Source organism: Bombus affinis, chromosome 1, assembly GCF_024516045.1.
Source record: "Bombus affinis isolate iyBomAffi1 chromosome 1, iyBomAffi1.2, whole genome shotgun sequence".
Taxonomy (NCBI): Eukaryota; Metazoa; Arthropoda; class Insecta; order Hymenoptera; family Apidae; genus Bombus; species Bombus affinis.
Window position 1 is genome coordinate 1,985,961 of NC_066344.1, and position 24,141 is coordinate 2,010,101.

General features: G+C 32.5%; 4 protein-coding genes across 18 annotated transcripts in view; 2 read left to right on the plus strand and 2 right to left on the minus strand.

The window, feature by feature from the left end:
* LOC126915851 (uncharacterized protein C1orf112 homolog) overlaps positions 1–24,141 on the minus strand; it is a 34,106-nt gene that overhangs the window by 6,958 nt on the left and 3,007 nt on the right. For 4 of the 8 annotated variants that reach the window (XM_050721012.1, XM_050721002.1, XM_050720969.1 and 1 more), the window contains exons 2-5: positions 3,321–3,498; positions 911–1,052; positions 663–809; positions 163–383 (exon numbers count right to left, since the gene is read on the minus strand). In XM_050721012.1, the coding sequence (XP_050576969.1) occupies positions 163–383; positions 663–809; positions 911–1,000 (458 nt within the window). In that variant the 5' untranslated portion in view covers positions 1,001–1,052; positions 3,321–3,498. Of the gene's footprint in view, positions 1–162; positions 401–662; positions 810–910; positions 1,053–3,320; positions 5,174–12,685; positions 14,357–24,141 lie in introns of those variants that run through there. The other 4 variants (XM_050720974.1, XM_050720973.1, XM_050720982.1 and 1 more) reach the window with 4 other exon arrangements.
* LOC126915829 (uncharacterized) lies at positions 3,175–17,573 on the plus strand. 6 transcript variants are annotated; one of them, XM_050720940.1, is made up of 9 exons: positions 3,175–3,298; positions 6,696–6,914; positions 8,364–8,942; positions 9,093–10,007; positions 10,326–10,662; positions 14,354–14,681; positions 16,395–16,518; positions 16,646–16,812; positions 17,067–17,573. In XM_050720940.1, the coding sequence occupies exons 2-9, from the start codon at positions 6,729–6,731 to the stop codon at positions 17,125–17,127; spliced, it is 2,697 nt and encodes an 898-aa protein (XP_050576897.1). In that variant the 5' UTR covers positions 3,175–3,298; positions 6,696–6,728; the 3' UTR covers positions 17,128–17,573. The 6 variants fall into 6 exon arrangements, with proteins under 6 accessions (XP_050576897.1, XP_050576888.1, XP_050576912.1 ...); XM_050720931.1 differs by having other exon boundaries at positions 3,195–3,298; positions 6,662–6,914; XM_050720955.1 differs by lacking the exon at positions 3,175–3,298 and adding an exon at positions 5,776–6,535 and having other exon boundaries at positions 16,646–16,820.
* Positions 18,009–22,453, plus strand: LOC126915903 (E3 ubiquitin-protein ligase LRSAM1-like). Of its 2 annotated transcripts, XM_050721043.1 has the most exons (13): positions 18,009–18,276; positions 18,572–18,814; positions 18,888–19,298; positions 19,378–19,407; positions 19,674–19,775; positions 19,849–19,957; positions 20,084–20,245; positions 20,324–20,423; positions 20,492–20,735; positions 20,822–20,947; positions 21,019–21,213; positions 21,289–21,492; positions 21,575–22,453. In XM_050721043.1, exons 1-13 carry the CDS (start codon positions 18,205–18,207, stop codon positions 21,698–21,700), a joined length of 2,124 nt encoding a protein of 707 aa, XP_050577000.1. In that variant the 5' UTR covers positions 18,009–18,204; the 3' UTR covers positions 21,701–22,453. The 2 variants fall into 2 exon arrangements, with proteins under 2 accessions (XP_050577000.1, XP_050577009.1); XM_050721052.1 differs by lacking the exon at positions 19,378–19,407.
* Positions 22,571–23,611, minus strand: LOC126915972 (DNA polymerase epsilon subunit 3). 2 transcript variants are annotated; one of them, XM_050721282.1, is made up of 2 exons: positions 23,275–23,611; positions 22,571–23,095 (listed from the first exon to the last, which is right to left on the minus strand). In XM_050721282.1, the coding sequence occupies exon 2, from the start codon at positions 23,093–23,095 to the stop codon at positions 22,706–22,708; it is 390 nt and encodes a 129-aa protein (XP_050577239.1). In that variant the 5' UTR covers positions 23,275–23,611; the 3' UTR covers positions 22,571–22,705. The 2 variants fall into 2 exon arrangements, with proteins under 2 accessions (XP_050577239.1, XP_050577228.1); XM_050721271.1 differs by having other exon boundaries at positions 22,571–23,117; positions 23,275–23,606.

Here is a 24,141-nt window from a genome sequence, read left to right on the forward strand (position 1 = left end):
CACATGTTATTTAGCAATTAAGCTAGAAAAATTTTCCGAATGTCTAGCTGGACAAATCGTAAAGTATAAATTAAATGATAATAAAAAAAATATGAGTTATTGATATAACAGCATTAGAAAAAAGGAAAGATAGCTGAGAATGTCTCTGACCATTCGCCTCACCTTGCTCTACAATGTTCGAATATTAGTTTAATCGTAAGAGGCACGTTCTCCACTATGCATTTAAAACCAATGGCAGATGTTTTACAAAGTTTCGAAACGCGTTCCATAGATTTCTCCCACACACTTAGTAATTCGCGACACACGACCAATTGTCGTTTCGCATCTTCCACCGTGTGTCCATCCGCGTTTGTATTTATCGTTTCGCCAATTTTCTTCAGAGCCTTCGAACAAGAACAAACTTAAAAGATAAAACGATTAATTAATTCTGCCGCGTTCTTTGAACTATTCTTGCTAGAATTTGTGTAGCGATATTTTTAAAACGTTTCTTAAGTTTGGAGAGATCGCAAGATAATCATTATCGATATGCGTAATTTTTAATTTCGACTTCATGCTGAGAACTTTCTCCGGTCATCGAAAGTGTTCGTTCTCATCGAGATACGTGAATTCGAAGATCGCAACAGAATTAATATCAATTTCTATGGTAATATCGTTCGCTTTACCTCGGATAAAAGATAATAGGCGAAAGGAAGTATTTCGTTGAAAATTTTCTCAGCGAGCAAATTATCCGAACACGAGGATAAGGATCGTTGCAGAGCCTGTTGCAGCAACTCCGTGTCGTACCTCTCGGTCAGGTTCTCCAAAGCGTCGTGATCATAGTTACGTCAAGGATAATTGGTAGAAATAAATCGTTTTGCATCGTCAGAATGTAAATAGTAACGTGAGAATATAACGTTATTCGAAAGGATATTTTTAAATTGGACGAATAATCCTCGGTACTTTTGTCATTATCCGAAAACGAATCGTCCAATAAAGCGGTAAAAGAAGTCTCGCTTGCCATTTTGTTGAAATGTACAAATTCTATGTTCAATTCCGATGTTCAGTTTCGATACCTGCGTGAAAAATCATGTTTGTAATATATAAGAGCATTGCAGAGCCTATAATACATATAATTTCGTTATTAACCCTTTGAGTGCTGACTACTCGCGACCTATGTCGTCCGTACGGACGGCGCGCGTCTAGCGCTGACGATCGCTGTGGACGGGATACTTTTTCGTTAGACTGAACTCTGTCGATTGACTATTCAAAGCGCAAATCGTAATAAGTTATAGTAATTCTTTTGCACGAGATTAAACGATTCAAGAGCGTTATTTTTTAGTTATTTTTAATTATTTATTATAAACATGGAAATTTACAGTTAACTAGAATTTGGGTAATAAACTAGAAAACGATAAACTAGAAAACTAAATTTAGTAAATATAACGCGAGTTAATAATTTAGTTGTGTGTGAAAAATTCAGTGCTTGAGAAAACTAAAAAAACCAGATATAGAGTTTTCTTACAAGTGGTGACCACTTCAACAATAACGAGGCGCTATTGGCATTTGTTTACTGCCGTAAGGAATGCATTTATATTTATTTCGCACAAACGTAATAGTATCACTTCTGCGTAGGTGTTCGGAAAAATTGAAAAACCCATACATGCGTCCTTAGCCCGTGCCGGGCACTTACAGAAAGCGCATATATATGTCCTTAGTCCACACCGATAGCTTTCGCCAGACACCTATATGCGCCCACAGCACTCAAAGGGTTAACAAACGACAATAAATAATAACAATTATTTATGGAATAATTCGAATAATCGAAATCATGCTACTTTTTATATAAAAGTAATCGTCTTCCTTTTTCTGATTAATTACCGCTGTTAAAGCAGCCGTTTACCTTTCATTTGCGTTCGACTTGCCAAAAGATTAAAAGATAACATTTCTCTGGATATACGTAAATCATGTCTTGACTGTACAAGGCAATGGTTGGCGAAATAATTTATAATTCCGTTTCTCGTGTCGCGGGCAAATCAAGCGTCCATCAATCGCGGTGAGACGGCTCGATCGTGAAACGGGGCCTCGAAAATTTCTTGGCAAGCCTCGCAAGTCGAACTTTCCAGTCCCGATCGAGCACGATAGACAGTCGTTTCTCCAGAAACCGGAACAGGGATGGACAAACTCGATTCGTAGAATCGTAAAAACCGAGTCTTTTTACCAAAAAGAACCGCATCGTCGAAACGTTTTTCGCATAGAACGATATTTAATATGCTTCTGGTAAAATCACGTTCATAATTTAAATTACATAATTAATCGTAAAGCGATTGAAATTATATTCGCCAAGGCCGACTATTGGGCTTCCGTATGATGACGAGACATTGAGAGAGAAAGTAAGCTAAGCCACGCACATTCGCTGCGAACGCACGAGTTTGTGACATTAATTTATTTCAATAAGCTGTATTAAACGATGGAGAGGTTCGTTATTTGCAAATCAAATCAAGATATCACAATGTAACCAATCGTTGCGTACAATATTTCGTACTTTTAGTCTGAATGTCTCAAACGTATCGTAATATCGATAACTGGACGCGACAATGTTGGCATTTAACGAATAGAAAGCTTGGTATCTATAATCAAAAACTAAACCAAACTACTAAATAAGTAGATTATTATAATATATACTGTGAATTTTAGAATGTTTTATACCAAAAATCTTTCGCCATATAATTGACGATCGTCTGTTCCGTGGTAATTGTTACATTTGTTCATTGCTCTTATTAAACGTAAATTCACTTCTTAAAGTTACGACGTCTTTCTATATTTCTTATTTTATAAACTCTCTTTCGTCCGCCACCGTATATCGACACCTGGATCTATAGGAGCAATAACCGCGTGAAAATTAAGCAACTATTGTACAGTTATAATTAAAATAACGATCGCAGTAACTTTATTAAGCGGTATTTATTACTACCAAGGATCGGAAATAGAAACAAAGAAACGACGAGACAGATCCCAATGTTATCCATCCCACGAGTTATCCATCGGTGTTGCCCATCCCTGGCCTCAACACGTCGAAGTCGCTGATAAGAGGGGCAATTAGGGTTGCAAGCGCTAATGGCTGGGCTCTCTTAATTTTCGGCGATTCGACGTGGCCGAGTTCCACGGCGAAAGTTTCTCGTTTAAATCCTCGCCCGGTGAAGGTTCCGGTGAAGTGTGATTTCGCGAAGGGGCGAGGAAGGAAGAGACGAACGAGAGGAAAACGAATTCGAATGATCGCCGATGCCATGGTAACACCGGACAACAAGCTGTCAGATGATAGGTAAAGTTTTGATCAATAATACCTGGTGACTGCTGGTTGAAATTCGAGTTCGCCGCTCGTATGACACGTTCCAATGAGATTGAGCCTTTCGATGGAACTCGAACACGATCGCAATAACTTCGACGAACAATATCGAGTCGCTGGCTCTCCTTCGGTAGAGGGAGACGCGTGCTCGATTTTATGCAACAGTCCGAAGAAACCTAGGATATAAAATTCACATATTTGAGCAAAAAGAACTTTAGCGTGATAGCATTTCTAGAACGAAGGGCCCTAATTCATTTTTTATCAGAAAATTATTTCAAAGGCATTTCGGTGTAAGAAATGAAAGTAACGCTTCGTACGATCATCGTTATTCTTCTCTGTGAAATTCATGGTATTATTATTTGAATTCGCGGTGTCGTTTAAGAGACAATTTTATAAAAATGTTTTATATTTATCGACACACTCGATGTTTCATATTGTTGATTATAAAGAGAACATGCAAAGTAGTGGTAAATTGTGGCTATATTAAAAGATGGTTCAAATAGAAAAAGACGACTGGTTCCAAAGGGGACATTATTTGGTGTAAATTAATTTTTCTGCAGATTGATGCAAATCATATGAAAATGACGCGAGTTTCTTTTAATGGAATCATATATTTTTAAATATATAGTAATCGAGTCTTTACATTGCCTACAAAATGGTACCCGTTTATGTCGAAAAATCGTTAGTTTGGAAGATACTTTGATCTCAATATCGCAAAATGATACTAAATAGTAAGTACACTTGCCTGTAACTTTCCTGAAATTACAGCGGGCATATTTCTTACAATGTGATAGTAGATAGATGAGAGAACGTCAGTTAATATCGTTACAAATGTTATTTTGTTAAATGTTCAGAGGCACCTTGATTTTCAATGTGCAAGACGTCGCTATTACGATCACTTTGCGATACTTATTGAGATTAAAACATCTTCTAAACCAATGATTTTTCGGCATAAATAGGTCAACACTTTTTTGTAGGAAATGCCAAGACGGATCGATCATCGTATTTAAAACCGTATGACTCCGTTTAGAGAAACGTACGTCAATTTCGTATGACCTCTACCCGGCCATCTACGGAAAAGCTAATTACACCAAATTACGTCCTCCTCAAAGCCATTCGTTTCTTGTATGAACCATCTTTTTTTCACGGCGAATAATTTACCGGTAATTTGCATGTTCTGTTTATGAACGGACATCCTGTATATTTATTTCTGAAACGGGTTTCACGCATTAAATGCTATTTAAATGCAAGAAAACTGACAGAGTTTCGTGTAGGAAATTTTTCCTGATTCTTAATTCTTTGGCGGTGAAAGGTGAAAGAAAACAGCGAGGCTACGGTGCTATAAATTTCACGTCATCAATGTCGTTATACGTGATACAATTATTAATCCTCGGTTAACGAAACAACGTGAACCATCTGCGCCCCAAAGGAGATTTCGCTCGCGAATTTTCACGGAACGAATTTCTACTTTTTTGAAAAATTCCTTCGAAACGTTTGTTACAAGGATCGATCGTATAACACAATAGGAATTTCAGCAAGTGTTGCAAAATTTTGTAGACCTTTTGAAAGTTTACAGCAGGTAAAGAACCTGGCGTAGAGAAGCCAGCTTCTCTGCGATTATTCATTTCCTAGAAACAATTGAAAGTATGTACTTTTTGTATCTGATACTAGGAGTGCAAAAAGCTTTGACGATAAGGAAATAATTATTTTCTAAATTGTTTATCGTCGATTAGTCGTTTTGTTATACACCATCAAATGGTTCACGGAGAACGTGATTGTGAAATACAGGTTTCTTAAGAAGTTTCTTTCTTGGAAGAAACGTTGTTCGATATTTTGAGATTCGAATTATGGGAAAGGTGCTTCGTAAGGAATATTGGAAGAAATATAAATCTAATCAGAGTGTTTTTATCGTTAAATTGTGTATTATGCTAAAAATAGTCCATGATTAATTAAAAGAAAATTTTTCTAATTTAATTACAAAAGGCTGTACACATAGAAACATGAAATGTGCGTTCTAGTTACATGAACATTTGTTCATGTTCGTGTTATGAAAAATCAGCAAATGTTTACGCGATGTATATGTAAAACCCAGACAATTCTTATTACTCGTATTGCACACAATATTGAACATACTATTTATATACTTGAGCGATTGCAACAACAGAGTTCAAGCACGTACAGTCACATACTTACAATTAGCTTAAATCTTAACCGCAAGTCGTAAAGCCGCGAGTCGTAAATGATATCGAACAATCGTACTTGAATCAAGTTTGAATTATATCGCTTGATCGTAAGATATTAAATCGTATTTTTAATGGATAAAAACTTAATTAAAATAGCCACCTATTTGGTATTTTTTTATTTAAGAAATACGTCGATATATTTATTATCGTTAGCATTATTCACGAGATAAGCGTTTTAGCGGGGAAAAAGATAGGATGTAAAGAAAGGATATACATATACGTCGTTATATTTAAAACATCACGCGCCTTCCACCTTTCAAGTAAAGTTATACAATTAAGTATTTTTAATTCAACGAAGAAGAACAAAAACGCCACAAAAAGACGATAAAACTTCGTTCTTCTCGAGTGTTTCAAAAAGAATGGGTAGGACATTTTGTCCAAAGGCAGCAAAGATATCAGTTAAACGCAAACCTCTCTAAACCGTCTCTAAACTTTCCCCCTCCCTCCAAAAAACACCTAAACTCTCAAAATCGAATATTTCTCTGAAACAAAATAAAACAAATAATTGAAAAAGCGCAACCATCGCTACCGTCGGGGTGTTGAGCGTCTCGCGTTACGCCACTGATCGCGAATCAGAGGGCAATGCATGTCGAGTTAGCGTACGTGAGCGAGTTCGACCACCCTAACATTCCTCCCTAACACAGTGTGGCTGTGATTAAAGTATAGGTGTGGTAGTGTCGGGCGTCGTTCGAATTAAACGGAGCAATACATCGTTCAACCACCCCTTCACTGGCAAGCGGGTGGAAACGACGACGTGTTAGTGACTCTGTGGGTGTATACGAGCACCGATTGCTGGTGGTAGGCAGGTAACACGAAGGTAAATCGGTGAAATGGCAGTGGTGGTGAACGATCGTGTCAGAGGGCAATGGATGAAGTTAGTCAGTCGGCGTTTGCTCGCGCCGCCACCACGATGGAAGTTCATCCATCGCGCTTACGTTTCGATCTTTCGTATGAATCGTAAACGGGTCGAGTGAGTAGCGATTTTCTAACCGATTTATTATGCTTTGAATGTATGTTTTAAAATTATCGATAACGTTGATAATATTTAATAAAGTTGCTTCGTTTGTTAATATTTTTTTTTTTTTTTTTTATTTAGTATATGGTAGAAAGCTAATGTAAAGTTATCGTAGAATGTAGCCACAGCGGCGATTGCCAGCATCGGAATGTCAGGATCCGAAAAACCGATCAGAGCGATCAGACAATTGTCCTTACAACCACCTGCGCGTCGTCGTCAACAAATTAGACGACAAAGATCCGCGGAGGATGACAAATCGTTGCAAATCTGCGCGAGTCCCTTCGCACGTGGCAAGCGTGGAACGAGCGGTAAACCCGGCTCTGAGAGACCTAAGGTATCCTCGATTTCTTTAACGATATTTATTGTTATTTGTTATTTTTATATTTGATATATTGTATTTATTATATTTTTTATACTGTACGACTAGTATCGTTAAATTGTAGATGATCACTAGAGCGTGATATTTTATCCAAATGTATACTTTTATGGATACGACTAAAGAAATATGAATACTCACATAAAAATTTGTTTTAACTATTAGAAATTACAAAGTATACTTTACTTTGGATGTAAAAGTATACTTTGGATACATGAGAATATTTGGATACTAAAGAAATATGAATTCTTACATAGAAATTTGTTTTAACTGTTAGAAATTACAAAGTATACTTTACTTTGGATATAAAAGAATATTTAGATATTTATATACTAAAGAAATATGAATACTTACATAGAAATTTGTTTTAACTATTAGAAATTACAAAGTATACTTTACTTTGGATGTAAAAGTATACTTTGGATACAAGAGAATATTTGGATACTAAAGAAATATGAATACTCACATAGAAATTTGTTTTAACTATTAGAAATTACAAAGTATACTTTACTTTGGATGTAAAAGAATATTTGGATACTAAAGAAATATGAATACTCACATAGAAATTTGTTTTAACTATTAGAAGTTACAAAGTATACTTTACTTTGGATGTAAAAGAATACTTTGGATACAAGAGAATATTTGGATATTAAAGAAATATGAATACTCACATAGAAATTTGTTTTAACTATTAGAAGTTACAAAGTATACTTTACTTTGGATGTAAAAGAATACTTTGGATACAAGAGAATATTTGGATATTAAAGAAATATGAATACTCACATAGAAATTTGTTTTAACTATTAGAAATTACAAAGTATACTTTACTTCGTAAAGTATGTATAGTATAAAGTAATACTTTTGGATGTAAAAGAATACTTTGGATATAAAAGAATATTTGGATACTAAAGAAATATGAATTCTTACATAGAAATTTGTTTTGACTATTAGAAATTACAAAGTATACTTTACTTTGGATATAAAAGAATATTTGGATATTTATATATTAAAGAAATATGAATACTTACATAGAAATTTGTTTTAATTATTAGAAATTACAGAGTATACATATATACATACATGTATAATTTGCATAATTTGGATATTTTTATACGTTATACAAAATTGAGCATTCTTTCGTCTTTATATTTTCCATAGGTAAATTCCGTAGTTCCAGTGACTATATATCGAATTAGATTTGAGTCGAATTATTTAACTAATATTAATATATACTTGAAATTCTAACAAATATCATTGATGGTCTATACGTCTTTTTAAAATACAAATTTATAAATTAATACGATGCATTTCGAAATTAGGTATCTCGGTTCAAACCGTCGTAGATCATCCACGACCCAATGATACTAACTGAGAATTAATCCTATGATAGTGGCCAACGAATTTCAGGTTCGCGTTGCCTGGAAGGAAAACCGCCAAAAGAATGACGAAGAACTTGGGCAAGTTGAAGTGGTGGCTCGTCAAATTCCTGGACGATCCAAATCGACCACAAGAAGGTCAAAGGATTTCGACGGAATCGACAAACCAACGATCCTTTATTCGAGATTAGAACTGGCCGAGAGGCTGAGGCTTGCTTGGAAACATCGCGAGAAGAATAAAGCCAACATTAACATTTTTCTTGCCCGTGAAACTGTGGATGAAAGATGCGATTCTGAAATGTCCAATCATACTACGACCACTGTCCCATCATCTCCTGTAGGAGAAAGCAACGAGGCTAAAATCGAAATACCTCTTAATGACTATAAAATGCTGGACGAGAAAGAAGAAAAAGAAGAGGAGAAACTTATTATTAATAAATTAACGAGACTTTTATCAGAGAACGACGATACGATTACTTCAAGGAAAAGCGACAGAGAATCGTCGCTTCTATCTCTACAATCCTCCAGTGAAACGAAGCAGGTTCTAGAAGAAAGCAAGGTCTCTATAAATATGAAGAATAAGGAACGAGAAAAGGAACGATTGAACGAGGTATAATTGGATATTATGGTAGATCTAGGTTCTGTAAAACTGATAGACAAAAAATATTATTCATATACTAATACGATACAAGTGGATTATCTTGTTTCAAGCAATTATTCCCTCGTTTCTTCCTCTATTGGGATTATTTTCTATTTCAAGGAAACATCGAGGGACTCGAACATCGACGATACCAATACGAAGAAAAAGTCGTCGGCAAGTATCGACTGTTCGCATTATCGCGTTGCGAGTACAACGTTGCCGTCGATCAAAATCGAAAACTCGACCTTGGCAGTTACGAAAGTGTCGAAGGAGGATTTTTCATCGGCGAGGCAAAAGCGCGCGAGCTTTCATAGCGGTACCAACCGAGCCTTCCTCGACCCAATTAGATCGTCAACGGAGTTCAGATGGAATTCTATGTCGGATAAAAACGTACCACAAAAATCGTCGATCGATGATCGTACCGCTACAGAAAAAGATACTTCAGCTCGGGCGATCGTACAGAGCAAAGAGAACGTTACGAACAAAAGGGGCGCATCGGAGGAAAACCCGATCGAGTTGCGCTGTGATTTGGCCAGCGAGAAGAGCGTAACGCAAAAGATTACTGCAAATAGTAAATTGATTCGCGTAACTGAGAAAAACGCTCGGGTTAAAGCGACGATCGAAAGCAGAGACGCTTCGGTAGACGATAAAACAATGACGATCCAGAGAACGAACGAGGCGGATCGATTTAATTTGATTAAAAAGACTCCATCGACTAGCACCGTAACCGAGGACAAAGATAGTTCTACGATCGACAAAGCTACGTTCTCGAGAAATTCGTCGGAAGTGAGATGCAGCTCGGTGAACGAGAGGAATCCACCTTCGAGGAAGACGATGGAAAACCAGAAGATCGATCGAAAATCGAGAAGGACCAGTTCTGCGCCTCCGCAACGACGTTTCGAATCAACTTCGGCGAATAATCGCGTTCAGGTTAACATAGTGATTGATTCATCCGGGAAGAACAAGAATCAGAGCAAGCAAGATGTGGAGTGTAAAGATAACGCGATGGAAAAAATAGATATGACTTTGACGAAGGTATATTTTATTTTCTTTTCTTAAATACACGACTTTTTCTAAGTAACACGACACGATACTTTCCATGAAACGTGACATCATCGCGATAAAAGAAAGGCAAAACGGAGGCGATAAAAATTAGAAAAATATTTTATCTTCAGCATGAAAACCATTCCATTTGTGAAATTTTTGTAATATTTCTTCTATCTTGCGTGGATGCGATCGTTCAAGATACGTGATTTATTATTACGTACCTTGTCCGATGCTAGCGATCATACTAGGTTGAAGAAAAGTTTCTTTCTTATATGATTAATATGAATTACATAATTAACACGTTAGATATCGTCAAATCGAGCGGTGAGATCGGCGCCATCGAAGAGGCGATCGAGAAGCGCGAAAAGACGCTTTTGGGGAGGAAGTAACTCGAAACACGAAGAAGATGGAAAATCACGGAATAAATCGGCTGGTCGTGTAAGGAATTCGATCGATTCCAGAACGATGGACATCGTTACAATGGTATCCCTTGTTAGCTCTGCAGACAGCGATAGCGATACCGAGAATTCACCCAGAGACGATAAGTTGATCGACGAGCTACGCAGCAAACTACCTACTACATCAATTATTAAAACTTCGATTAATTCGGCTTTGACTAGTACAGGAAAACCTATCAAATCAGGTAGATAGCGAACATTGAACGCTTTTTAGTTAAAAAGAAAAAATAGTTTGCTCGAAATTAATTGATCACTCGAGGCTACTTTTCTCGCTATGGACAATTTCATAAGTTGAGTTTATCTTCTAGTTCAGAATTTTATTTCTTCGGTAGCTACTTTGCCGTAGATCACTCGTAGACTTTGTAGAAATACACACACGCATATATTAGCCTGTATTATCTTTTAACGGCTTTTTTTTAATTTTAAAATCATCTCTTTCAGTTTTTAGATAGTTAGAGCTTTGTGTTTTAATCTACTCACAAATGTTAGAAGATCATAGAAGATTTACGACAGGAGTGCATCGAGATATCTTTTATCTTAATATCATTGGCAAAATATCTTTGATTTCAATGTCATTGCTAGATTATGAATTTTTAATGGATTTATGGGAAATTTAAAATTATAAAGATACAATGTTTACAATGTTTGGTATACGAAAGAAATTTCTGCTTGTAAAATCGCAATCTAGTTATCAGTAACGATATCAAAAGGTCTTGTAGAAAGACGAAAAAGATATTTTCTTTTGCCACTTCGTTATTCCGCAACATTTTCTATATAACTCGTGTATCATATATATATATATATATATATATATATATATCGTTCTATATCAGCTAACAGAGTTGCAAAACGTAAGTTTATCGATACAGCGTGACTTATGTGATTTCCTTCAACATTTATCTACACTTTATTTCCTTTATTTAGTTCACATTCCACTAAGCACGATTAAATTAACGCATTGAGACAAGTTGCGAATGACAATATCCTCGTGTTCGCGAAGGAATATCGTGCAAGAATTTAATAACACACGTGCGCGTGTAAGGACGACCGTGGAATGATAATTGAACGAGTTAATTAGAAGCGACGTAAGACACGCGAGCTGCGCATGCCGCGAATTATTTCGAAATGTCCATCTTCGTTTACCGGTCCTGTCTTCGAGTACAAAGAAAAGAACACGTACGAAACGCGTTGTTAACTGTTTGTTCATTATCCGCACGAATCTCTACGAGATCTTCCGCAAACTTTTAAAGGTTCCCTCACACGGAAGATTCCCAGTCTCGTATATAGTCGAACAATACCGTTTTGAAAAGAACGTGTTGTAACAAAATTTTATTTTTTCGTTCGTAAGAAAATTGGAGAGCTCGTAACGAGAACGACGAACGCTCATGCTTGTACATACTTTTCTACAGAAGAGAAAAATACTCTTCTTGAAGCATCTTTAATATTTGTACAATACGTTTCATTGTTTTTTTTTTTTTTTTTAACAAAACATTCATCTTATTATACCGCTGACACGAGTGTATCTGCAACCATATCGTAAAAAACCGACGTCTAATAAAATTATGAAGTCACGGATCTCATGACAATGTTTACTTTCGTAGAAACGATCAATTTTCGTTCGAAGATAAATCGAACGTGTCTTCGTATCATAGGTCATTTGTTAAAAAGTCGGACGAATTTGACGAGGATACCTTTTATCGTGAATTACTCGACTGTAAAGAAAAGAAACGACCAACGTGTCTAAAATAATAAATTCTCTCAAAGTTAATCCACGATGAGTACCACTTTGAAAAAGATTGTCGATTGCTTATAGTAACAAGTAACCTAAATCTAAGTTTCGACGCTTTAAAATAAAATTCTTCGAAACTACAAAGGAATTCTATGTATAGCATTCACCACGCTGTATTATCCACGTATAGTATCCATATATCATACATAAAATACATATCAAACGAACGAATAGTAATAACGCAACATGAAATATCAATATCTTACGGATTTATTTATGTTGTATATATATAAAATATTTTTACACAAATTTCAAATTCTTAATCGTTTTACGTGAAGCTTAAAGTTTTAGCATGCCTTTAACATACTAGAAGAATACTAACGTACTTCGATTGATTTGTGAAAGTTCACTTTTACATAAACGAAATTCACCAAATCTATGTTTGCATACCGATTGTTTGCAGCTTGCACATACATTACCCTTAATCTCCTATCACGGGAAATTCTTCTTGCAAGAAATTTAAGATACGAGCAGAGGTTAGAAATTCCTTAGGGTATGTTTCGCTCTCGAATCGTTCTAGCACTTGACTTGGTTCCTTTAATACGTATATCGTCGCTAATTAAAGGGAACTTCTATCGTGCAACGACATGAAACCCGTGAAGACAATAAGAGGATCGAACACGTTAAATCGACCAAACTTCTTCTCTATTACGCCACTGACCCTGAAGCGAAATATTCCATTGAAACTCGCCACGTAATCGGGTTTTAATAATTGCACTTCTATCGATGGCTGTTCGGTCAGGGTAAACGCCGATGCGATTTAACGATGAAACTTCTAAGAACGATTATTCGTAAAGTATGTATACGCTTTCGAGGATCGTGACAAGTGTCGATGAATCAAAACGTCAACAATAGAAGACGCTTATCGAACCAATTAAAATGACCGATATTATAATGTTTATTTTTCTAATTACTAAACATATGCAAATGTTTTTCATGACATTATGTTTACCTTTATCGAGACAGAAACGTAATTACCAATTACTTTTGGTTTTTTAATTACGTATTCCTATTGGTTTAATTCCATTGGTCTACTGGATTGACAACTAAATGATTGCGGATTTTGTCATTAGGTGGTATTGACAAAATCCGCAATCGCTTAGTTGCCAACCTAATAATTCTATATATATATATATATTATAGTTTAATATATAATATATGATATATACATATATATATATATTATAAATAACGCATTTGGGTAGATAAAATCAAAATTTGGTGAGAAAAAGAAAGAGAGGTTCGAAGAAGAACATTTGGACCAGCAATAAGAAAATAGATTGAAACATAAAAATGAATTTTTTTTCATCTTCTACGTGTATAATATAATTTTTTATTACGAAAAAAATTGAGCAATAAAAATGTTCCAAAGTCTTTCGCAATTTTCTTCTTCCAATCGTCTTTAAGACCGGAATATATCGTCGTGGAGTTGGTAAAAGACGATTGGTAACGAAACGGCATAAAGGAAAAAAATAAAGATGGAATACGATTCGTGGAAAAATATTGGATAGCTCATTTAGTCTCTGTAAAACCGAATCGATGACACGAGATATCGTTTGGCCCAGTTTTCGGTAAACGGCAAAGTGTTGCGAATACCGGCCCATTAAATCAGGTTACTTGGTAAACATACTTATCGTGACTATAAAATTCGGCTCGATATTACCTTGATTAAATTGAACAGACGAGAAAATCTTGACAGTAGCCAAATAAAAACGCGATCGAACGAATTTATTCAAATGGAATCGATTAAATAAATACAATCATTACGAACATATCGTGACTATCGTCGTTCGCGAACAAATATAGTTTCGATTTATTCGAATAAAATTAGAAAACTATCTTCCGTATGTACAGATATTTAAACATTAACGTTGCCTCGATGCTAGCTTAAACGGCTAGTTTAAATAGCATTTGAAATATTTTAAATATCTTTAAAAACAGAATAAAAATAAATAGAAACTTTTTACATAGATCTCTTTCAAAATATCTTAGATATTATTTACATGTGTGTTTCAACTAGATTAAATCTGATAAATTTTCGTGTCATCAAGAATGAGATCATCAGCAAAATCGAAATCGTTGCTCAGTTTCCTTTCAGAATTCCTTCGACGAGGATGCTTTACCGAAAGAGCAACAACTGTCGTCGAGGGAGGAGAAAAAGACGACACAACCGAGGCTGGCGATCGTTAACCAACGTGGAAACGGAACGACTTCGTCGAGCGAGGAAACGATGTCCTGGAGAACGGACGTTACCGGCGGTTTAGCTCTGCCTATTCTGGCATTGATTCACGACGTCGAGGAGCCGCTCGACGTCCCGTTGACTGATCGTGAAAAGAGATGCCTGGCCGTGCCTATTGGTGATCTACACGATAAAAAACGGAAATTACTAAAAACTCGTAGCACGCCATCGCGATCGTGAGTATAAAAAACAAATAGAATTTCATGATTCTTTAATAGCACCTTGGTGAAGAGTATAATACAAATCGTATAAACTGTATCGTGTAAAATTAGGTCGATGGTTTTTTAAATGAAATACGTAAATGCAATTTGCTAAATATCACAGATATGACAAAATTTTTTGTTAAAAAATTGCCTAGTTCGATGAAGAAAGTTTAATAAAATATCTGAATCTGTAAAAGGATATATCGCAACAGGCAATTCTAAAATTTCCCTAAAATTCTTTAACCTATCTCTTTTTCATAATTATGATTTATCTTATATGTTTACATGCATGTACATATAATTTACGTGATTATTACGTGAACGAAAATAAATTGCGCGGATATACTCGCTTATCTTATCACACGTGGTATGCAATTAAAAAGTCTGCATATTATTGCATATTCAATATCATCAGCATGCTTTTGCATATCCAATATATTAGATAATGTAACAGAAATTTTCTAAACAAGAAACGAAGAATTTCCAAAAATGTAACAAGTATTATTATTATATTATATAAGTGTGTCAAGTTTACGTAACAAGAAAATGATTTGTAACGACATATTTCTTTACCCAATTTTATTGTGACATGCATTCATGAGGGGAATTTAATCGCGACATCTGATACGATAGCAATTTTTATTCCGACAATGCTTGAACATCGCGGCACGATTCCAATCGTTTGAGAATTTATACGATATCGATGAAAGAGAAATGGAACAATAAGAGGCCTACCATAATCGATATAGAAAGGATAGCGAACGAGCTGTATTAATAGTTCTTATAATACGTTTCCTCTTTATTCGAGGGTAACAAAATCACGTGAATGATAGATATCTCGATGAGTTTGCTAAAATATCCAACAGACGTACATTTCACTTTAATATCTTTTTCCTTCCTTGCTTTCACGATCTTTCCATCGGGTTGAGTAATAAGTTCGTTCGTAATAAGTTTCTCACTAGCTTATACGTATATATATTTCGATGAATATTACAAAAATCGAGTAAAGAATGTATTTCGAGCAATATATAAAATATGTATTCGTAAATTTATGGAGAAATAGAATAGATAAGTTGCTCTTTGATTATACAGGGTAAAACAAAAAAGGGATTCGTAACTTTTAGAGTAGATAGTACTTACCAAATGATAAAAGTTCATCCTAATAAAGACGTTATAAACATCTTTGCGCTTTGGTTGAAGCGAATAACTTTTTCGCTTCGAAAACTGTCGTACCGTATTGAAATGACGGATCATCCGCCTTTATATAGTTACATAATATATTCAGGAATTTTTGAAGGAGTTCGCAATTGTCTAATACGAATGAACTAAGCGTGTGCGGAAATGGAAGGAGGTTATGTAGAAAATCTTTTGTAACAAGGAAAAGAAGAAATGATACGTTAGCTTTCGAAACGAGAAAGTTACTCGCTTCAACCGGAATAAAAATTGTTTAAAACTCTGAAACTATTAATTTTTCAAACCCATATTTATTAAGACCCTATTTCATTATTTACCCTTTTTTCTTTCATCCTGTACACATTTTACACATTTTATACGAAAGTAATAGCACTTGATGTTTTTCTTTAAAAGTGAATAAATTTATTATTCTTAATATAATTTCATCATTATCTAAAACAACGGGTCATGTCTGTCTAAGAGTAACATACATTAGAATAAATTGTTTTACAGTGGAATGGAGAGACAAACGACATCCGTAAAAATAAAAATGCACGAGTCGCCGAGGTTAATCCCACAAAAAATGGAGATTCCCGCGCGACAAATTAAAACATCTATAAATAATTCCACCGCGAATGTAAGGCAAATATTTCATTACGTTACGTACAATGGACTTATTTTTAATTAATTTATATTTATATATATTTATATTATATTATATATTTATATTATATTATATTTGATTAAGAAGCAATTTATAAAAGTTGCAGGTAAAATCTGCACTCGCACTACCTCCAAAGGAAACTCTTCAACATGTGCAATCTATGCCTATAGAACCACACTTTCAAACCAATAAAGAGAAAGAATGTTGGCATCTTTATAAGAAAATGTGTGACAAAGGCGTTTGCGTTTCTTTTGATACGGTTTTAAGGTTTGAATGTGAATAATTTTAAATAATCTAAATAAAATGTTCTTTTTCGTGCTGTAATATTGGAAATATAATATTATAATAATAGTTTGATGTTTTGGCATTGATTTGTGTTTGCTTAAAATATTGTACACAAATAATTACAATGATTTAATTAATTTTTGATATCGACCTAGATTTCTTTTAAACATTGTGCATAAAATTATTGTAATTAGAATAAATTAATTAATTGTATTAAGAAAGGAATTATTTTTCAGGGGCATGCTTACACCAACGGAATATCGATTAAGACAGAAAAAAGTTTCACAAAATTTGTAATAACATCATCGATGGCAAGATTTTTTTTTTATAAACTGTTGTAGTACTTTTGTATGAAATCGCCTAACTATTTATTATTTTTATCTAAAACATGGATCTAAGAAAAGTAGCATTGATACACGTTAAAACAAAACGATCAAAATCGTATAGAGATCTGACCTCGTAGTTGATAATATACTGTATTTTTAGAGTTTAGATACGAGTCGAACAAAGTGTAATTAAATTACATCTCGTAAATTTACGAGAGATATTCACCTATCTAACAAATAAAATGTTTGAATTGGTTCTGTTGAATTTTAGATGTATATGCATATCAACTGCCTATTTTTTAGAGTATTTATTGATATATATAAATACACAACAATGTTTCAGGAAATAAATTAAGGTGAAAAAAAGAAATTTATGAAGCGAAATAAAGATTATAAATATAGTAAAAAGTCACGTCACTGCTATTGATTATTATAGGAATTAAAATACATAAGAACTCACAAACTCAAAACAAAGTTGATTATTTTGTATAATATTTATAACTTGTTTCTTTGTATGAAAATGTATAGCTCAATAAAATGTATAGATAAATTATCTTAATCATTTAAAACGAAGATAATTCTTAGACTCCTGTATTGAATGTTTTGTACCTATTTATAATTTGTTCTTTTATATAATAATATATAAATCAATAAAGTACTTAAATTGTTGTACAGTAACATATTTTTCGTGTAATCATCTTTATAAACACGTAAAAAATAAAATTCGTAAATATCTGGAACATCACTTCTAATGATAATAAAAATCGCATATTTTTCTGCTATTCTGATGAAAATAAACAAATCAAAATTTAATCAATAACAACATCAATGAAAAATATATATTTTTTAAAACTAATCTTGCATATTTCTAGGGACTTAAAATATTAAGGTACGTTACTGTTTTATACGTTTTACCACACAACTGTCAAATTGACAAAATCAGTTAGCGTTGTATAAAGCATGTACACATGTGGGTAGTTGAAGGGAAACCAATAGCAGGATGACCTGCACTCGTAATGTTCATTTATTGCCATGACATATACGATTAATGATGTCTCTACCGCATGGGAGCAAGGTTAATGTCGATTACAAAGCACGACTAGAACACAAGTTATACCTGGTATGTTATAATGAATGAAGGTTAATCATTTCATATAATAAGTAACCTTGATTCTATAGCTAACTTTTGATATATACATGATAATCCCAATATAATATAATATTATATTGTTTCTAATATGCTATTATTTTTCAATGATTGAATTTAATATACTTCTTGTTTATTTAATATTGATTTAGTTATTTCATTAATGAAAAATGTCCAATTTCTTTTAATAATAAGAACAAAATATTGATAATATTTAATATTTAACTAAAATATTGCCAACTATATCACAGATATTATTATTTAATAGGCTAGAGAAAACCCAGAACCAATATTCGATGTGTCTGAATGTGCTTTAAAACATGTACCCTCTGGTATTTATTCACTGTGTAGAGTATTCAGAAAGAAAGTGCTATGGATGTATAGTAACAAGCTGACTTCACTTTCGGGTGGAGGTGCCTTAAGTGATTTATCATTACTCGTTGTATTAGATATTCGTGATAATGAATTTACTCGTTTACCATCAGACATAATGTGTCTTGCTTCTCTCAAGGTATTATTATTGAAGTCGAATAAATTAAATTATTTGAGATTTCTAAATTATTTTTTAATTGTATATATTTCAGGAACTTTATTTACAAGACAACAATATTCGAAAACTGCCAAATGAAATAGTACGCTTAAGTAAATTAAACATTTTGAATGTGGCAAAAAACAAATTGAAACAATTGCCAGAGGCAATGGGAAATTTAAAGCAGCTTAGCATGTTAGATATTAGTCATAATAAACTTCATAAACTCCCTAAATCTTTGGGTTATGCACAACAATTAGCAGAGTTAAATATTGATGGGTTAAATTTATTGTATCCACCTCAAGATATTTTAAATGGAGGCACAAAAGTAATTATAGCATTTCTAGCAAATGAAAGTGGCATTAAATATTCACCAGAAGAGCCTGATTCTGAAACAGATATATCAAGAAATATAAATTTTGAAGATATGCAAGGGGTATATCAGAATAAAAATAATGATGTACAGGTATTATATAATATAGGATTATGAACTTTGATGTTGCACTTACACAGTGTGTCTTAAATGTTTTGATTTTTACTTTTAGGCTGCATTACAGAAGCTAGAAAAAATGAAGGCATGTGGATGCTTTTTTTATTTTAGTATGCTTTCAAATATATCTTGCACATTTGCTACTGTTTATTGTGAGACTTAATTTTTATTTATAAAATACTTATTATATGTTTATAAAAGTAAAAATTTATATATTTGTATTGTAATATTTTTAAACTATGCTTGATTATGCTTATTTTTAATTCTGATTATTTTGAAACAGCTGTTCCTATAATATTTTAGTAAATAAAGAAAATAATTTGCAATTTGAAGATTTATTTTGTCTTGCAGGAGCATCGCCAAAATGCATTATTAGAAGTTGAAAAGAACATCAAACAACAACAAGAATATGAAATGGAGATGCAGACAATGTTTAAAAAACACAGACAGAAGGTAACTAAAATTAGAATTACTTATTTACAATTAATGCTTTTAATATATTGCATTAAAATATCTCTATTTCTAGCTTTTGCAAGATCTTGCTTTACAACAAACTCAGTTACAACACGAATTACAAAAAGTACAACAAGAAAGAGATTCTAACAGAGCACGCTTACTTTCTTATATTTATAATGGTATAAGTAAAATATTTCTATATTATATTTATTTTATGCAAAAATATAAAGAAATATCTCCTAATAAAATTGAAAAAAGTTTTCTTTCAAAAATACAACTGCTAACATGTCAATAATTTCCTTTAGCTGAAAAAGAAGCAGATAATGTTATTAAAGAATTTTTAAGAAACAGCGAAGAAGAAAGGCAAACTCAAGCAGAATTATTAGAAAAGGAAAAACAAGAAGAAATGCAACTATTATCTTCTTGTCACACAGAACAATTTATGTTCCGTACAAAGGATACTCTTCGTTAGTATTAAATATTTAGAACAATATATAACTCATTATATAATTGTAATCTTATATTTATGTATATGATTTTAATAGTTTCTATGGAGAAATTACTTGAAGAAGAACTTCACAGAACTAGAAAGTTAGAAGAACATAGTAAATATAGAGATTGTGCTGCACAATCTTTACTCACACTGTTAGTAACATACTGATAATATTTTACATAAAAGTAAAAGTATGTTTAACGTTTAATAAATATTTCAGAGAAGTAAGAAATAATGATCATTTAGCACAAATAATGCAAGATCAAGCGGAAAAAAGACAAGATTTAATTGACACATTAAGACAAGATGAAGTTTTGCAAAAGGCTGCTGTTGCAGCACTATTAGAACGTAGCGATACACGTTGTTGGAGTATCGTGCAACAAGTCAATTTAGTACAATCTCAATTAGCTGCACTTACGAACATTGAACTAGAGAGGCGAAAATTAGAAATTAACCAGCAACTTGTATGTAGTATTCATAACTATTTAATCTTTTTTACATATACTTAGATTTCTATATTATGAAAATATTTTATTATTTTATTAAATAGAATGAAATAACTGAAAAAAGAGTAGCCTTGAGTGCTATTCTTATGAACTTATTAGGACAGCAGAAAAGCAGAAGAGATCAGCTTCTGGAAACAATTAATAGCATAGAACAACAACGTTGTATTACTGTAAGTATAGGTTTATATGCTATTGTCTTTCTTACTATAATTTCTATAAAATTATTATTCTATCTTTTAAGAATTCTAGAAGACAAAGTCAATTTTGGTTAATGCAATATCAGTCTTTAATGGAAACACGTCCTCAGGGTTTATTGGAAATGTTAGAACCAACGTTAGTGCGACATGTTGCAATAGCAGGTGCATTACATTGTTTGCCATTTCTAGCTTCTTTGCCATCATTACTTCCAGATCTTAGTGATGAACAATTGAAAGCTGTATGTGAAGTATTAATTCATTTTTACCATTCGTTATCATTCAATTCACAAGTTATAACACATTTTATATTCTAGATTGGAATACACTGTGAAAATGATCGCACTGCTATAAGACTTGCAGTTGAAAATTACTTGGCAGAATTAAAACTCAACGAATCTAGAACACCCATAATACCTTCTGCACCACCAGAAGAAGCTTGTACAAGTTCTAATTATCAAGAATACAATGCTACTCAGAGCATCAATACTGCCGAATGTGTAATTTGCCTTGATCTACAAGTAAGCAAAATGTTTATTTCATTTAAAAAATTTTCGCAATAAAATTCAGAATATAATTTTTATGATTTCATTTTTCTTGTAGTGTGAAGTAATTTTTCTACCATGTGGGCACCTTTGTTGCTGTTCAGGTTGTGCAAATATGATTTCATCAAATTGTCCAATGTGTAGAAGTGTGATAGACCATAAAATTCACATTGTAAAGCCTTAAAATTTGAACATCTTTTGTAAACAATTCCATTTAGATATTATTTGATTATTAATTTAATAGTATATCAACAAATTACTATTTAAAATTTTATGTGGAAGAATGTAATAACGTTTATAATACGTATTATATATAATACGTATGTAATACTTTAAATATTTCCATTTACAAAAGATAATTTCTCATAAAGCTATAAAATTTATCCAATAAGTTTTTTTTAATTATATATCTCTTCCAATTAGTAATTTACTCTAATGTTATAGTTTCAGTCTTTTGTGAAATTATGATTATTATTGAAATAGAATTTTAGGCAACAAAATTCAGTTATGTATATGAACTGTCTAATATAATAATGGTACTTTATAGAGATGAGATCATATATAATAATTATATTTAAGATAGATTAAAATTATCTAACTTTTTTATCATTATCTACAATAAAAATAAGAAAATATTTTAAATATTTGAAAATAAAGAAATAGAATGAGTTGCATTTATTAACACTTGACTACAAACGTCAACTTTTATATAAAATCATCACTGACATATTTGTACATACAATAGCCTTACGAGTACTGTGAAAATCACAATTTTAATCTATTATGGTGGTTAAGAGTTAATAATGCAAAAATACCAAAAATAATAAACAAGCTTTTATAAATGATAATTTATATAAGAAAACTTTTTTATAAAATCTCATTTCTTAAGTGCAGTATGTTAAAAGCATTCATTAATAAAATATTGACATTTTACCAATGTATGTATACTCTTTAAACAAATATTGTTAAGCTTAAAAAGACATGAATAAAAAAAACGTTAAAAAAGACAATTTGTTTTGAAGTTTTAGAAAATTTCAAGGAAATTTGAATTAAAAATTTTTTATACCAATATATTTTACCTTTTATTACAGAATAATAAATAGAAACATTTAACATGTTTGGTAGATTTATACAATAATTGTGTAAAATATATACTTATTTTTATCATAACTTATTTGCTTAGTACATATCAAAAAACCATAACTTCTCTTCCTCCATCCTCCTCTTCTATAACATCATCTTCATCCTTTTTCTGTAGTTTTTTTTTAGATGTTGCATCTTTTTTTTCTTTTTGTGCTTTACGGAAATTCTCTAATGATTCCTGCAGTGGGTCAACAAATTGCTCAAATTCTATATCATTCATTGCTTGAATAACATCCTGACCGCTTATTGTTTTACGATTTCCTTTCTTAGCTATTATATTTGCAGATGATGTCAGATACAATATAAAAATTGAAGATGCTTTTGCCACTGCAGTTCTAGCATCTTTAGCAATTGTAACTCCTTCTGGTAATGCTTCTTTTATAATTCTCGTTACAACTGCATTTGGTAAATTAAGATCTTCAAGCCTTTCTGCCATCTGATGTTTTTATTTAATTATTCTATATAAACATAATATTTGGGGGGGGAGGTAGTACAATATTAAAAAAGATAAAAATCTTAATTGTTTATAATAAAATACGTTATGCTTTAAGGTTATGATCCAGTATGAACGAAAAATATTAAATAAAATACAATAAAAATTACGAATTAAATTACCTTGTTTTAAAGATGTTATCACACTCAAGCTATCTTTCAATTAACTTATACTAAAATTATATCGGAATAAAAACACAGTTTCTTCTTATTTCCCGCCAATGTGTCAATTGCATATATATTCAAAATGAATATTGAAAATAACACATAAAAGGAAAAGAAGAATAAGATGTCACAGACATATGAAATTTTCCAACATTTGTACCATTAGATTTAAATAAATAATGTTAAAAATCATGCTTCTGTTTTCAAGTGGTATAAATCAAGTTCTCAAGTGGTACGAGCATGCGGTGGAGTAGTGTATAACACAAACATCAGGTCAAGATTAAAATTCACACTGCCATCTATATAAAATAAATGGCGCGATTTCGAAAGTTACAAGCACATATAGTATTATTTATTTGAATGTTACGTCAAAAGAAAAATGATCTATGCTGTGTGAGGTTTTACCAATTTTTACCAAAGATAATAGTTATTAAAATATAACAGTCGCGTATATTTTATTTTATAAATATAAAATCATATTGATAGGAAATTTTTGTAAACAAATATTTCAAATAATGATAATGTTTTCGCTATAATTTTCAATCATGGTATTGATAAAGTTGGAAATGATATGAAAATGGTAAGATTCCAATAGGTTCCAAAATTTTTTCACATACAATCGTAGAATGATATATACAGTTTAGTTGCCAGACAAAATCCCTCACGAGAAATAACATGACGTCACATTACCTCCACTGGCACTCTACAGCTATTTCGCTTGTGTCACGTGATATGAATTTCGTCCAATAACAACTATTATTCGTTTCCCCACCTCCATTTGTCTACAGTATGAGTCGCAACGTCACTAGTCCACTAACTATACTA